The sequence below is a fragment of the Salvia miltiorrhiza genome, chromosome 2 (assembly GCF_028751815.1).
Source record: "Salvia miltiorrhiza cultivar Shanhuang (shh) chromosome 2, IMPLAD_Smil_shh, whole genome shotgun sequence".
Taxonomy (NCBI): Eukaryota; Viridiplantae; Streptophyta; class Magnoliopsida; order Lamiales; family Lamiaceae; genus Salvia; species Salvia miltiorrhiza.
This window is the reverse complement of record NC_080388.1, coordinates 22,590,791-22,605,537: the sequence shown is the minus strand read 5'-3', so window position 1 is coordinate 22,605,537 and position 14,747 is coordinate 22,590,791. Positions and strand designations below refer to the sequence as shown.

General features: G+C 33.5%; 2 protein-coding genes across 4 annotated transcripts; one reads left to right on the top strand and one right to left on the bottom strand.

Annotated features, from left to right (window-relative positions):
- Positions 1-1,068: 1,068 nt before the first annotated feature.
- LOC131011606 (monooxygenase 2-like) lies at positions 1,069-1,959 on the top strand. The gene is made up of 3 exons (XM_057939376.1): positions 1,069-1,245; positions 1,311-1,457; positions 1,539-1,959. The coding sequence occupies exons 1-3, from the start codon at positions 1,151-1,153 to the stop codon at positions 1,621-1,623; spliced, it is 327 nt and encodes a 108-aa protein (XP_057795359.1). The 5' UTR covers positions 1,069-1,150; the 3' UTR covers positions 1,624-1,959.
- A 1,837-nt stretch (positions 1,960-3,796) lies between these two features.
- On the bottom strand, positions 3,797-6,810 carry LOC131011604 (uncharacterized). 3 transcript variants are annotated; one of them, XM_057939374.1, is made up of 2 exons: positions 6,513-6,810; positions 3,797-4,933 (listed from the first exon to the last, which is right to left on the bottom strand). In XM_057939374.1, the coding sequence occupies exon 2, from the start codon at positions 4,868-4,870 to the stop codon at positions 4,424-4,426; it is 447 nt and encodes a 148-aa protein (XP_057795357.1). In that variant the 5' UTR covers positions 4,871-4,933; positions 6,513-6,810; the 3' UTR covers positions 3,797-4,423. The 3 variants fall into 3 exon arrangements, with proteins under 3 accessions (XP_057795357.1, XP_057795358.1, XP_057795355.1); XM_057939375.1 differs by having other exon boundaries at positions 6,565-6,810; XM_057939372.1 differs by having other exon boundaries at positions 6,549-6,809.
- Positions 6,811-14,747: the final 7,937 nt, after the last annotated feature.

The window sequence follows — 14,747 nt, the reverse complement described above, 5'->3', positions numbered from 1 at the left end:
CTATGTCGTTCAGAAGGGTAGTTGGACGGATGTTCTTCAGTTGTCGGCTATGGAGATCGGGCCTGGGGACGTTGGTTTTGGGGCGGCACACGACCTTTTTACGGATTAAGGGTGCGCTCGTTTCTGGGGTGCTGGTGTTTGTTCTCCATTGGATGCTCACCGATGGCGGGTTTCTTTATCGGTTGTGAGCTTTATTATCACCATTTGGACTGTCATTGTGGTTTTGGTGACGGGTTTTTTAGCCCTTACTGCTTTTAAGATTGTTCGGTTGATGTTGATTGTTTCGTGGTTGTTCGGTTGGGACTGTTTGGGCTCTTTTCTCGGTGGTGGAGGTGCCCGGGATAGCTTAGGGGCGATGGTTAGGCCAGAGCTCCTGAAGCTTTTCCACCCTTCGTCACCGTTTTTTGTTTTTGCGTCTTTTCGCTGTTTTCTCTTTAGACGAGTACTCTTTTTCTTTGCTAAGGTTTTTCCCATTGGGTTTTCTTTAGCAAGGTTTTAATAAGGCTCGGCCCTTAATCTGCTCTCTTGTACTTTCAAGGGTTCTTTTTAGGTGTTCTTTTTTAATAAATTTGCATTTTAATAATTCGAGTTTTATTGACACATGTAACCAATATTATAACAACTTATATTTTGTTATTTAGATAAACTATAAATGAGTTTGGGTAATTAGTGGGTATTATTATATGGGTTCGGGACGAGAACAAGTTGTAAAATTATTATTTTTTAGTTGTATTTGAGATAGGTACGAGTTTATAAATTATAGGGTTAAGTATCAATTTCACCCCTAACGTGGAGGCCCTTGGAACGTTTAGCACCCTATGGGCAGGGTGCTATGGGCAGGGGTGTGTCAACTAAGTCTCTGAAGTACCTATTTTCCTCCAATTAAGCCCTCCGACTTAACGGAGAGTTAACACCATTAACTATTTTTATTTTTATTTTTTTTATTTTGTTGGTTGTGGAACCCACACCTTCTTCACCACCAAACTCGCTGGAAACCTAATCCACCCCTTCACCACCAATTCCGGTCAATGCAATAGCCAATTTGCATTCGTCTTCGATCACAACATAAATCATCATTCCCTATAAAAGTAGAGCACACATTCATCCCAAACTTCAACTTCTCTTTTTCATCACGCTCTGATTTTTGGTAATGAAGAGTCAAATGGAACCCACAATCTACGAGCAAGATATGTTGATAGTCGGAGGCGGCATAGCTGGCCTCACCACAGCTCTCGGACTCCACAAGTACCTCCTTCAACAAATTGTGTTTTTCATGCACCCCAATAGTTTGACGAAATGATTGTGTGAAGGTTGGGGATTCGGAGCCTGGTTTTGGAAGCGTCGGATGGATTAAGAACCACGGGGTTCGCCCTAACCATGTGGACGAACGCGTGGATAACTCTAGATATAGTCGGAATCGGCGACACCATGAGAGCCAATTCTCTCCCAATTGAAGGGTATTCGCAGCTCTAGTTTTTGTTATATCATGTCGTTTCAATTCGTTTTCTGATTAATTTGTTGGTTTGATTTCGTATTAGTTTTGAAGTCGGTAGCTTGGATTCCGGCGTGTTTCCGGCGAGTTTGGTGGTAAAGAAGGTGTGGGTCCCACCACCAACAAAATGAAAAAATAAAAATAAATAAAAATAGTTAACGGAGTTAACTCTCCGTTAAGTCGGAGGGCTTAATTGGAGGAAAATAGGTACTTCAGGGGCTTAGTTGACACACCCCTGCCCATAGGGTGCTAAATGTTCCAAGGGCCTCCACGTTAGGGGTGAAATTGATACTTAAGCCTAAATTATAAAGTGGTTCAAACATTAATCGATATGACTACATAAATTGTTCTCCATTTTTTAATCTGTTGAACAACCACAATAGTTTTTTAATAGAATTCGTCAATTGAAAATCTAAATAAAACTGTACACATTGATGATTTTTCATTATATTTCACTAATTTAGTGCCTCAACAAAGGATATATAGAATTTGTACAATTCTATATTCTTGACAGGTACAAACATTTATCAACATGAGTACCTGATTTATTTTTTTCTAATTTATAATGTCTTATTTGTGTATATTAATGTTTATTCTGTAATATTCGAGTCTCTATTGAGACGGATAGTCAATTATTATGATAAATTATATCTATAAATTTAAACATGTGTGGATAATTAATACTCCATATTACTCCCTCCGTCCACTAATTCAATGCCTAGGAGAGGAAACACGAGTTTTAAGAAAAATTATATTTTTATTAGTTGAGTAGAGAAAGAGACCCACATTTTATTAAAGTCAAAGCAAAAAGGCATGAATTGAGTGGAGAAAGTGTACTTTTGTGATTAAAATACTCCCTCCGTCCCACTAGACTTGGCACACTTGCCTTTTTTGTTTGTCCCACTAGAATTGGCACTTTCCTAAAATAGTATGTGATCCCTACTTTCTCTACTCACATAAAATAAGTGGACCCTACCTACTTTACACTCTTAACCCTTTATTCTTAATCTCCGTGCCCAACTCAAAAGTGCCAAGTCTAGTGGGACGGAGGGAGTATAAATAAATACTTACTAAAAATAGATAGACCTTGAATTAGTGGACGGATAAAAAAAAACAAGTATGCCTTGAATTGATGGACGGATGGAGTACTATATATTTTTGTGATGAGAACAAGCAACATAATCATTATTTACATATTAAATTCAGATGTATAAGTCTAATATAGAAAATAATTCATTTATTATAACTATAAACATAATTAAAGTACTTACCCGTCGAATTTTGACGGACTACACACTAGTTATTCTTTATACAAAGTTGAAAATATATGTTTTCAATTTCACGGTTTTATGAGTAATTGATGTGGATTTAAAATATATTTTTGATTTTTTTATATTCTAATTTTATTTACTAGTATTTATATTTATTTATTTAAATATATTATTTAATTCGAGTTCTAGTGAAACTCAAGAAGGATTGAGCCTGCTTACGTTAAGGTTAGGTTGAAGTCCCAAAATAGAGGTCGATGAGATTAAACAGATCTAATTCGATTCTTTTACACAATTTGACAGTTTCACATACACCAAACAAGTGTGAGCCATATAAAAAGTGTTGTTGCTATCAATTTCATGACAAAGATTGATTTCACATGATAAAGGCCGCATCTCATATGCTTCCCATGAATACGCCCTAAAGAAACTAGCCAACACAAGCAACAACAAAATCCTGTGACAAAAAGCACATACATCAAGATTCCTAGCAACATAAATAAATAAAGGAAAATTTTATAAGACATGCATATGCACTATACTAATCCATTTGTAACCCATTGATTGTGGGTCATGTGACTGATGGATCCCCATTCCACTTGTCGCAAAATAAATGGTATTAATAGGGTGTTTATTTAGGCTTATTTTAAAGAACTTACAAAATCCAACAATCAATAAAATGTTTCAAGAATTTAGAAGATGTAATGCTTCATAAGCTTATAAGTTTTTAAAGTATTTGGATAATTGAACTTATAAGTTATAAAGAATATATTGAAGAGTTAACGGAAAATAACAAGCCATATTAGAATTATTTTTGTAAAATAATTGTTGCTTATAAGATTATGAAAAATAAATTGGGGTTAAAGAGCTTATTTTTGGCGAAGTTATAAGTTGTTGGATCTTATTTTCATAGCTTATAAGCTATAAGGAGCTAACCATAAGTTGTTTTAAAACTAAGCCAACCACTCTAAAACTCCTCGTTTTCCAGTTAGCATCCCTGTTTCAACTAATGCAGTCAAAACTGGCAATTATGAGATGTGAAATTCAGCAATTAGTAGCAAATTATTGTCCTTTGCAAATAAACAGCAAGCATAAACAGTTAGAAGGATAATAAAGGCTAGCAGAGACTCCTATATATATGAGCTTGTGTCGCAAAGCAAAAATCAAGAACAAGACTGTTTAGCCTATTATACCTCACATTCTAAGCAAGTGTCATTCCGAGACACGATCCAAAGCAGTCCCTCTTGAAGGAAATGCATCTCCCACGAAAGACGGCCCACGCACCACGTAGTTTTATCCCTGCACATCCCGAGAAAACAGAAGCAGCAAAATCTGATCCGGTGGCGATAGGGACTAGAGGTACCGTGGGATCTCTCATCATGCAAGAAATAGACCACTTCAGCCGCCTGGATTCAGGTGTCGCGAGCAACTTGAAGAATCCTTGTAACAATCAACCCGTAGACCCGCCTTTGACAGACGAGTTCTTCAAACCAAAGCTTGACTCGGTGATCACCATTCCCAGGAGAAAGAAGAGAAGAGGCAAGAGGCTCGTACCAAGTATATGTTCTGTGATCGAAGTAGCAAACAGCAATATTCGGCCAAGTTCGTTTTCTGTATATGCTTACAGAAATCTAAAGAATGAAATCCTAAGAGGGTCCAAACCTTAGACATTAGAGTCAGACAGTTTCGAAAAGCTGAGTTTCTTTAGACGGTGTGTGATAGGATTTCCACATTTTATGTCGACTATTTCAACCATGCCGTGACCTTTCTTGGCTGGCTTGTTTCTTGTAGGAGTTCCGTCTACTGATGTATTATCATATGCTGTGAGCATGGGAATTTGAGGAGTACCATGCTTCCTCCTCGAATTCTCGGGGTCTTTATGGCTTCTAAAACTGCCTGCGCCACTGCTACTGCTCGCCTCATCTGCTGACGTTCCAGGTTTCAGTCTTCTTGGAGCTGCATCACCGGTCGAAGCAGAGACGGACGTGCATGTACCAGGAACCTGAGATGCAGATTCGAGTTCTCGAGACATTAGGGCACTTATTGTCCCAGTAGTACCTACTTTAATGGAACCTCCACCACCCCTAATAGCTTCTAGTTTCTGAGCCATAGCACGCTAACGAGCGAAAGTATCAAATAATAGTTTCTTCAATATTTCAATATGTTCAACAGCCTGCACAAGAGCAGCTCCCAGAATGTCATTTTCATAATAATGGAATTATGGAAGTAATTAAGTAAATGTTACATAGCATTTTAAATTCAACATAACAATTATGAGGATTGTATGATATGATGCCTTGTTTTCACTGCCACATTAATGTCTAAGGAGCAAGAGGAGACATATAATGCCAATGAGAATTATTCATTGGCTTATATGCATGACGGTTAGACATCTTTTTTTCACCTTTTTCTTGAAAAAAAACAACAACATCCCAACAACTTGTACATTTAAAAAAGCAGATCGAGAGATATTGATTCAACATAATTAATGAACAGTATAAGAATGCAATGAAATCTGCTTGAAAATAATCAGACATTTTTAGAAATGCATGGAAAAGATCTTCAGATAGCAGTAAACATATACAAAAAGAATCATATGAAGAAAAAACAAAATAAAATTAAACATAGTCTGTGCTTTAGGCTTTACGTGATTAGTGAATTCCTTCCATGGCTAAGAACTGCATTCTCAACAACTATATTTTGTTGCATACAGTAACTAAAAGATAATTTATTGAGTAGTATTTTTTTACATCTCGAGTAACTTGTTCCCATAAGTGGATAGACATGTATTCATTCTAAAATAACTTCTTCGGGCGTTCCAATCCAAAATAGAGCATACTATCTGAAGCCAAAAGTAATCTAGGAGAAAGCATAACTGTAATCACTCTCAGTTCATTTACAAATGCTTCTATACTAATCGCCAAAGCTTCAATGTTTCCAAGCTTAACATGCCAAGCTAAATGCAAACTCAGAAATTGTTTTCAAGATAATAATAACACAAAACATGGTTTCTTATATAGTTTCTTAATCACGATGAAACAATGGCCAGCAGTTCAAAACCCTTCTTTGCTTTCCTAATCTTGATCAGCCTACCAACGTGGGGGAACCTCCGTAGTTGTACGATAGAAGCACATCCAATGCTGAGTCCACATTAGGTATTCTCCAAACATAATGGGAGTGGATAATGCAGATAAGAAAGTGTCCCGACCTTGATTATCCCTTAATCGGATGTGGATCCCCTCCTATAGTGCTGGTTAAATATTTGAAAGTAATTTCTCTAGTGGTAAACAACAACCAACAACATGAAGAAAAAACAGATTTTGCTGATTTCTAACACAATAACATGCAAGTCTTGGACAGTCTAATACTGGTAGTGGTTGCCTAAACACTTTCATCATCGGTGAATCCTCCATTAATCCAAATGAACCAATACAAATGTAAGTACCTAATACAGCTGCAACATAAACAATTGGCAATAATACTGACTAACACTTGTATAAGTATTCATGACCAACCATCCTGAAACCCTTAATCAACGTTGAAGATTATTGTTAAGATTAAATTAAATAGTACTATTTCATAATTTGACAAAGGATAGAGATACAATGGTGGTCTGACTACACACAAACAGATGAAAGAAAAACATCAGCCAATTATCCAGTCATCATAAAACATTAAAATTGGATATTGAACATGTATTGAGGCAAACAAGAATCAAGAAACCATAAAAAAGACGGGATTTCACGACATACAGGCAAAATTTGAGGAATGCAGTTATCAAGATTTACCAAGGAAAAAACCCACAAAATTGCAGCTTCTAAAGCATGAAGTAAAATGGCGAGTTCGATCCAAAATGTCCGAAAGAGACGAGAAATGAACAGCCGGAGAGCCCAGAAAGCAGATTGGAAGTGATGAAGAAAAAAATGATGGAATGTGGTAGGAAAAAATCGAAATCTTATTTTCTCAGCTGCTATGGTCTTCGCTTTCATAAACCTATTGTGAGTAAAATTCAAACATGTTAAATGCTCGAGCCAAGATCCGCCTTAGTTTTTCTTAAATTTACTGTGGGACAAGTTTAATGGATATAATATAGGGAAAATTGCACCTAAATACACAAACTTTGTCAAAAATTCATATTTGATGCGAAGTTAGGATTTTACATTTTAATACACCAACTTTTGTTGTTGTCCAAATTTGACACGACTTAATTCATAAAAATTCAAAAAACAACCTTTTTTTGTAAATAATTATACAAAGACCCACTTATGTTATAATTTGGGACATTTAAACCAAAACAAGATATCATCATAAGGAAATATCTTGTTTTGGTTTAAATGTCCCAAATTATAACATAAGTGGGTCTTTGTATAATTATTTACAAAAAGGGGTTGTTTTTTGAATTTTTAAGAATTAAGTCGTGTCAAATTTGGACAACAACGAAAGTTGGTGTATTAAAATGTAAAATCCTAACTTCGCGTCAAATATGGATTTTTGGCAAAGTTTGTGTATTTTCACGCAATTATCCCAATATAGTAAGTGACCTGTCGAATTTCGACGGGCTATTAAAATATAAATTTATAAAATTATTAATGTATTTTTTGTTTTATGAATTAATTTTCATAAAAATAGAGAATTTAATAAAATTATTTTAAGGATTAAATGCATGTAATATTATGAAATTAGGCCGAATTCCAAATTTAGCACGATTTTTAAAAGTTTCAATTAATATGACCATCTTTGTTCCGTGTTCAATTTTAGCATCGATTTGTTATCCGGCAGAACCACGTGGCAATGACGTGTCTTCCGGCGGACACGTCATACTTTTGTTCTCCAGAGAGAGAGAGTGTCTGGCGGAAAATGTCCGCCGTTGTTTGGCGGCGGCGCTCGTCTCGTCTCCTCCGCCGACATCGCCCAAAAATCGAAGAAGAAGAAGAAGAAGAAAGTGGAGACGGCGCGCAGTGGAGGCAGCGCGGTGGATGAGACAGCGCAGTGGAGGAGTTAGGGTTTGACAGTGCGGTGGTTTCTTGAATTGGGGGTTGGATTTGTAGAGGCGATGAGTTTGGGGAGTTAGGGCTCCGATTGGCTACAGCCTCTTTGCCGTTTGGAATTGGAGCAGAAACACAGCGGCGGGGTGTTGTCGTCGGAGGTTGCGAAAGGAGCCGCTGTTGTTGCCGGAAATTGAAGGAAGTGAGGGCGGCGGCGGGTTCTGTGAGCAGAGGGCGGCGCTCGTCGCCGTTGAAAGAGGAGGAGATGAAGGCAGCGGCGCACTGGAAGGATTTCGAAGGTGAAGGCCTCAAGATTGGGGGAGGGGAGGAGAAGTTGTTGTAGTGGAGAATTTCGAAGCGGCAATAGAGGATTTCAAAGGTGAAGCTGGCGCGGTGGAGAAGGCAGGGCGGTGGAAGAGATGAGGGTGGAGCCGGCGGGAGAGAGAGAGAGAGGGGCGGGGCCGCCGACCGGAAGCTTGTGCCGGCAAGCCACATCAAAAAACGGTACTAAAATTGAACACATAGCAAAGGTGGTCATATTAATTGAAACTTTTTAAAGTCGTGTTAAATTTGGAATTCGGCCTAAATTCATGATATTACATGCATTTAACCATTGTTTTAAAGTAAAAAAGTTATAATATTTATTTGAAATTGACCTAATTTAAATGTCTTATAAAATTTATATGTAAGTAGAGTTTCGGTCCAAAAAATATTAAAAGAGAAATTGAAACAATTATTTGAAACGTATCTATATTAGATGTCTGTAGTTGGAACCAATAATTAAAAAATAAGAAAAAAAATTAATTAAATAATATCATTAATGACTTAAACTTTAAAAATTTGAATAAATTATTAAATTTGCAATTACCTCATAATCTATCGAAAATTTCATCATATAATACGTTAGTTGTTGCGTCTTGCATATGACCTCTTTTTTTAGTGACTTTTGAGATTGTCACGTAAAATTGTCAATAACTAAGAATAGGTTTCGGCAGGTATAATCCTACATTTGAAAGAGACTGTCCATGACTTTTATTTATTGTCGACATAGCAAAACAAACACTCATAGGGAATTGCCTTCTCTGGAACCGAATTGAAAATTTAGTGAAATGCTATGAAATCGTAATCATTTTAGCTATAGAAAACTTATTGCGCTTATTTTTTTCCTGAAATGAGTTTCCCTTCACTTACGTGTTCCCCAAGTTGAGTTATTATCAGACTGGTGTCATTGCAAAGTTCATTAGATTGATCATATTTTTGAGAAGCGTGATTATGCATTCCTCTTTCAATTTAATCTCACGATTTGACAATCCTGAACACTTGATCATGTCGAGATATTCAACCGAGAATATTTATTCATCGAGCTCAATTTATCCATCTTCTTTGCAAATACTGTATGAACTTAGATAATCTCTTTCTTTAATAGACATTAGAGACATGACATAATCATTTATCATATCATTCATCTCATTAATTAGTGGGGGCCAAGATAGCTCTATTCTTAAATATTTCTGTATCAAATGCATTATTAATTACGCTATGGATATAAATAAACTTTTCTTGATTTGTGGAATATTAATATAATGGTTTTTAGACATTTCATAGTTTTTAGATAGTTAATGGTTTTTGTATAGAGAAACTGATTAAAATTTAGAAAAAGAAAAAGAATGAATGAGAATTGAGGAAAATTAGAATGAAGTGATTATACGACGTCACATAGAATAGAATTTATTTTGTTGAAATGTTAATATAATGATTTTTAGATATTTAATAGTTTTTAATATATCATAATTTTTAGATATTTAATGAATTTTAGATATGGAAATTGATAAAAAAAATTAGAAAAAAATAAGAATGAATTAGAATTGAGGAAAATTAGAATGGAGTAATTCGAATGAATGAGAATTTATAATCTGTTCGAATATTAGCATAATGTTTTTTAGATATTCAATAGTTTTTAAATATATAATGGTTATTAGATATTTAATAGTTTTTGGATATGAAAATTGATTAAAAATTAAAAAAGTAAGAATGAATAAAAATTGAGGAAAATTAGAATGTAGTGATTATACGACCTCACATAGGATAAAATTTATTTTGTTGAAATATTTACATAATGATTTTTTTAGATATTTAGTTTTTAAATATATCATGACTTTTAGATTTTTATTTAGATATGAAAATTGATTAAAATTTAGAAAAATATAAGAATAAATGAGAATTGAAGAAAATTATAATAGTGTGCACGTAGGATATGATTTATTTTGGTTATATATATATATATATATATATATATATATATATATATATAGGGGAAGGCTAAAATAAGAACGCTTCTTAAAATATAAATTAGGAACCATTTTCAGCCCTTAGATCATCAAGATCTACGGTTGATTCATCACCTTGTTGGATAAATTCATGGTCCTGAGTTCGAATCCCAAATGTAGCAAAAAATTATTTTTCGCAATTCATGCCTTTATACAGTTTATTCATGCATGTTATACATAAAATTCATGCATTTTTGTTGGTTCGTAATTATTAAAATAAGGGTGGTTTATTGAATAATCGAGAGAGAGAGAGAGGGGGAGAGAGAGAGAGATTAAATGAGTGGAATCTAACTTTTCGTAAAACTTGGAAACTCGATCTTTTTCTTTTTCCGAAACTTTTTCGAACTTTAAATTACAATAAATGATGGATGTCAAACTATACAAATTAATAAAATTAAAGTTCAAATGTTAACATAAATAAAAAAAAAATAAAAAAATCTATAAATTTGATTATTTTTTGGTTTACATAATAATGAAGAATGCAAGTATGCAACATATTTATTTTATTTTCTTTGGTAAATACCAACTTACTATTGAATATTTAAAATTAAACAATAGTTTATTAATTACGCTTAATGGCCCAACCTTTAGGCCAACTTGTTGTAAAAATGATATAATCTTTCAGATATATTTAGATTTTTAAATATAGAAATTGATTAAAATTTAGAAAAAAATAAGAATGAATGAGAATTGAGGAAAATTAGAATGGAGTGATTATACGATACCACGTAAGATATGATTTATTTTGCTTTAATATATATAGATATAGATTATTGTTCGAATTATTTTATTATAAAAAATAGAGTGAATTTTTAAAAATAGCCTATTTCTTTTAGTAAAATTAAAAATTACTCACTAAGATAAAAACTTAAAAAAGTACCCACACTTACCATCTTACCCCTTCAAACACTACCCTTTAAAAAATTTCCGCATTTCACAACCCAGTGAAATTCACAACCAGAATTTTTTGTTTGTGAATTCACAACCATAATTTATTTTGCTTGTGAATTCAAGTAGTCGTGAATTTGAGTTTTAAAGTTTGAATTCACAACTAAAAACATTAATTGTGAATTCGCAACTAGCAATAGAGTTAGTTGTAAATTCGAGATTTAAAACTCCAATTCACAACTAACACTAGCAATTCAGCCGTGAATTCATCAAAATTCACAACCAAGATTTATTTTGGTTGTGAATTCAAGTAGTCGTGAATTTGAATTTTAAAGTTTGAATTCACAACCAAAACAACTAGTTGTGAATTCGAGCTTTAAAACTTGAATTCACAACCAAGATTTATTTTGGTTGTGAATTGAATTAGTCGTGAATTTGAATTCACAACCAAAACAACTAGTTGTGAATTCAAATTTTAAAATTTGAATTCACAACCAGCAATAGAGTTGGTTGTGAATTCATATATCTGGTTGTGAATTCAAGAATATTTAGTTGTGAATTCATAGATCTGGTTGTGAATTCATAGATCTGATTGTGAATTTAAGAATATCAAGTTGTGAATTTATAGATCTGATCGTGAATTCAAGAACATTTATTCATATAATACTAATCGCAATAACGAAATTTCGATTTACAGATCGTCGGATTCGACATCACGACAACCGGCAACAGCATCTTTATGAAGTATTATAATAAAAATAAATGTCTAAAACAAAAAAGATAATGCTAACAAGGGCTAAACGTGAGTGGTGCCCACGTAAGATGCTCACATAAGGTGTGTAGCATAACATTCCTATATATATATATATATATATATATAGCTTCCATGGCAACCACCCACTTAGATGGAGAATAGAGATCACATCATGTCCGTTGAATGAATCTATATCAAGGGACCATAAAATTCCATGATATTAAATTAATTTGGTATGTTTATGAAATCCCGTGAAATTCTCTATTCCTTTTCTGATATGATACCATTCGTCAATGAACGTAATAGCTGAACATTAGTATGTTCATTTGTTTTTCTACGCATATATCGTCGAACATTAGTATGTTCATTCATTTTTCTACGAACATTAGTACGTTCATTAGTATTTTCTATGTGAACATTAGTATGTTCGTTTGTTTTTCTACGAACATATCGACGAACATTAGTATGTTCATTAGTATTTTCTACGAACGTGTAGGAGAGAGAGAGAGAGAGCGTGAGTTTGGAGAGAGAGACAGATCAGTGAGGGAGAGATTTGCGCATAAATAAAAGATTTGATTAGTTGTAATTAGAGAAATAAATAAATATGAAAAAATTACAATAATTAATGGACGAATGATCACCGTTAGATTAAGCAAGATCAACGCACAAGATTTGGTCTTCATTCTCTATATAAGAAGTGGTCTCCATAGAACTTCATCCTATATATATATATATATATATATATATTATGTTGATTTGTTTGTGTTGTTTACATGTTATCAGGTTATGACATTTATTTTTATGGGTCTGTGTAGGAATATTGAAGTTGAGATGAAATTTGAGAACGTTTAATCAATTCCTTATATTATACTTTTGGAGCCAACAATTCCATCTATTCCTAGAATGTGATTGTATTTGTGGAAATGGTTATTTGTAGTTGGTTATCTTAAATCAATGAAACTATATTTTGATTAACAAATATATTAAAAGCAAATTTTATTTACAGTGTTTTTTTGATATAAATATTAAAATAAACTTGAATATAATAGTATTAGATTCAATCCGCTTCAATTACATCTATTATTGTTTGAATTCAAATTTAATATTTGGATCACTCCATTTCACTCATAAATTAATCCACAATATATTTTTCAACCATTTTTAATTAGAAATTGTGGAAAGCTTGAAAGTGCTTGCCAATAGGGGTGTTGATTGGTCTGATTTTAATAAATCGTATCGAAATTAGCTGGATTCTAGCAATCGTTACCAATCCAAAAATTATTTTGATTATCTATTTACCGAGTCAGTTTTTGGTACAAAAAGCCTAATACTTTTAGGGAAAAAATAAAATTTATTTTGAAATTCTAAACACGACAGTGGCGAGCAACGGCGCAACACAACAAAGGACTCACGGTGTTGGGCTCTTGATGATGCATGCTCGCGATGAGGATGTTAAGCGCGACAGTGGCAAGCAATGAGCGACATGGCTGTTGTGGTGTGATTCGTGCAATGACAGGAGGGTGGTGCGGCGTGATGCCGATAGGCGATATGGTTTGAAATAAAAACTTTCAATTGTTGTATTGGTATTCGTGTGTTGTATATTGTGTCAGGTGGGCGGGGGTCATGGGGATGTTTTTAAAAATTTAATAATTTAAATGCTCCTTCCGTCCATGAAAACTTGTCATAATTTGTCATTTTTGTGCATCCATGAAAACTTTTCTTAACCATTTTGTGGAAATAATTTCACTAACTACTACCCTTAATATTCTCACATATTGCCCATAGTTTGTGGGGCCCTTTTTCCGCTTGCTAACTATTATCCTTAATTTGTAGGGCCTTTTTGCAATCACTAAATACGCAACTAACTTTTCTTAAAACACGTGTCGATGTTCCATATGATAGATTTTCGTGGACGGATGAAGTAATAATTAATTAAAACAAAATTGATTTTTCGATTTTTTACCTATCGGTTTCGGTTAATCTGTAAATTGAAAAAAAAAATCCTAAATCTATTACCATTACTTATCCAATATCCAAAAATTCGATACTTGATAAATTGAAACATATTCATTTAGGTAAATACAAATTTACCGAAATCGTTTAGATACCACCTGCTTGCCAACTCCAATAATTGCATTTATTGGGCCTATTCCATATTTAATTTAGGGTAAATATCATGAAAACTCCTGGACTATACCCACTTTATCAAAAATACCTTGAAATTTTCGAAATGTTCTCTAAACCCTCAAACTATCAGATTTTTATCAAATATATCCTGTATCTATTTTTCGGTTACTAGAAACGTGATGTGGCTCGTCGAATGCCACAATGTAATTTATATTCTATTTTTTTAAAAATGGCATGGAAAAAACGACTTCGTTTCGTACCATATTCTATTGTGTTTATCCATAATTCTAGGTTATTAGCGTGAATTTCAAACACGATAGGAGTGAATTTTAAATTCATAGTGGATTTTTTTTAAAAAATGATATGGTACGAAACGACGTCGTTTTTGCCATTGCATTTAAAAAAATAGAATATAAATTACATTGTGACATCCGGCGAGCCACATCACGTTTTTGGTGACCGAAAAATAGATGGGGGATATATTTGATAAAAACCTAATAGTTTGATGGTTTAAAGAACATTTTGAAAGTTTCAGGGTATTTTTGATAAAACGGGTATACTTAAGGAGTTTTCATGATATTTACCCTTTAATTTATGACACAATTGTCACCATTGGGTCAAAAAGCCCACTATTTAACTCCTTACTTTAAAACCACTAATTTTAGGTTTCGCCATGTAAGCTTATTTCCATATTTTTGGGTTTTAAATTTTTAGGATAAATGTCACTTTATGTTCTAGTATCATTTTTTTGAATTCTCAAAAATATCTCAATCTAAAGGTATTAACAAAATGATACCCAACCTACCAAAAAAATATTGTTTGTCTCCTATTAAAAATTTTCTACTCTTGAGAATTAATGTGGGTTATCGGATGTCCAACATAGCTTCCTACATGGTAGAAAAGAAA

What these genes read in the sequence shown, in the direction of transcription:
- LOC131011606 (XM_057939376.1), top strand. Translation starts at nt 1,151, where the DNA reads ATGAAGAGTCAAATGGAACCCACAATCTACGAGCAAGATATGTTGATA. An exon ending in ACAGCTCTCGGACTCCACAA is followed by an intron (nt 1,246 to 1,310) that starts GTACCTCCTTCA and finishes GATTGTGTGAAG; the next exon opens with GTTGGGGATTCGGAGCCTGG. An exon ending in AATTCTCTCCCAATTGAAGG is followed by an intron (nt 1,458 to 1,538) that starts GTATTCGCAGCT and finishes ATTTCGTATTAG; the next exon opens with TTTTGAAGTCGGTAGCTTGG.
- LOC131011604 (XM_057939374.1), bottom strand. Translation starts at nt 4,870, where the DNA reads ATGGCTCAGAAACTAGAAGCTATTAGGGGTGGTGGAGGTTCCATTAAA.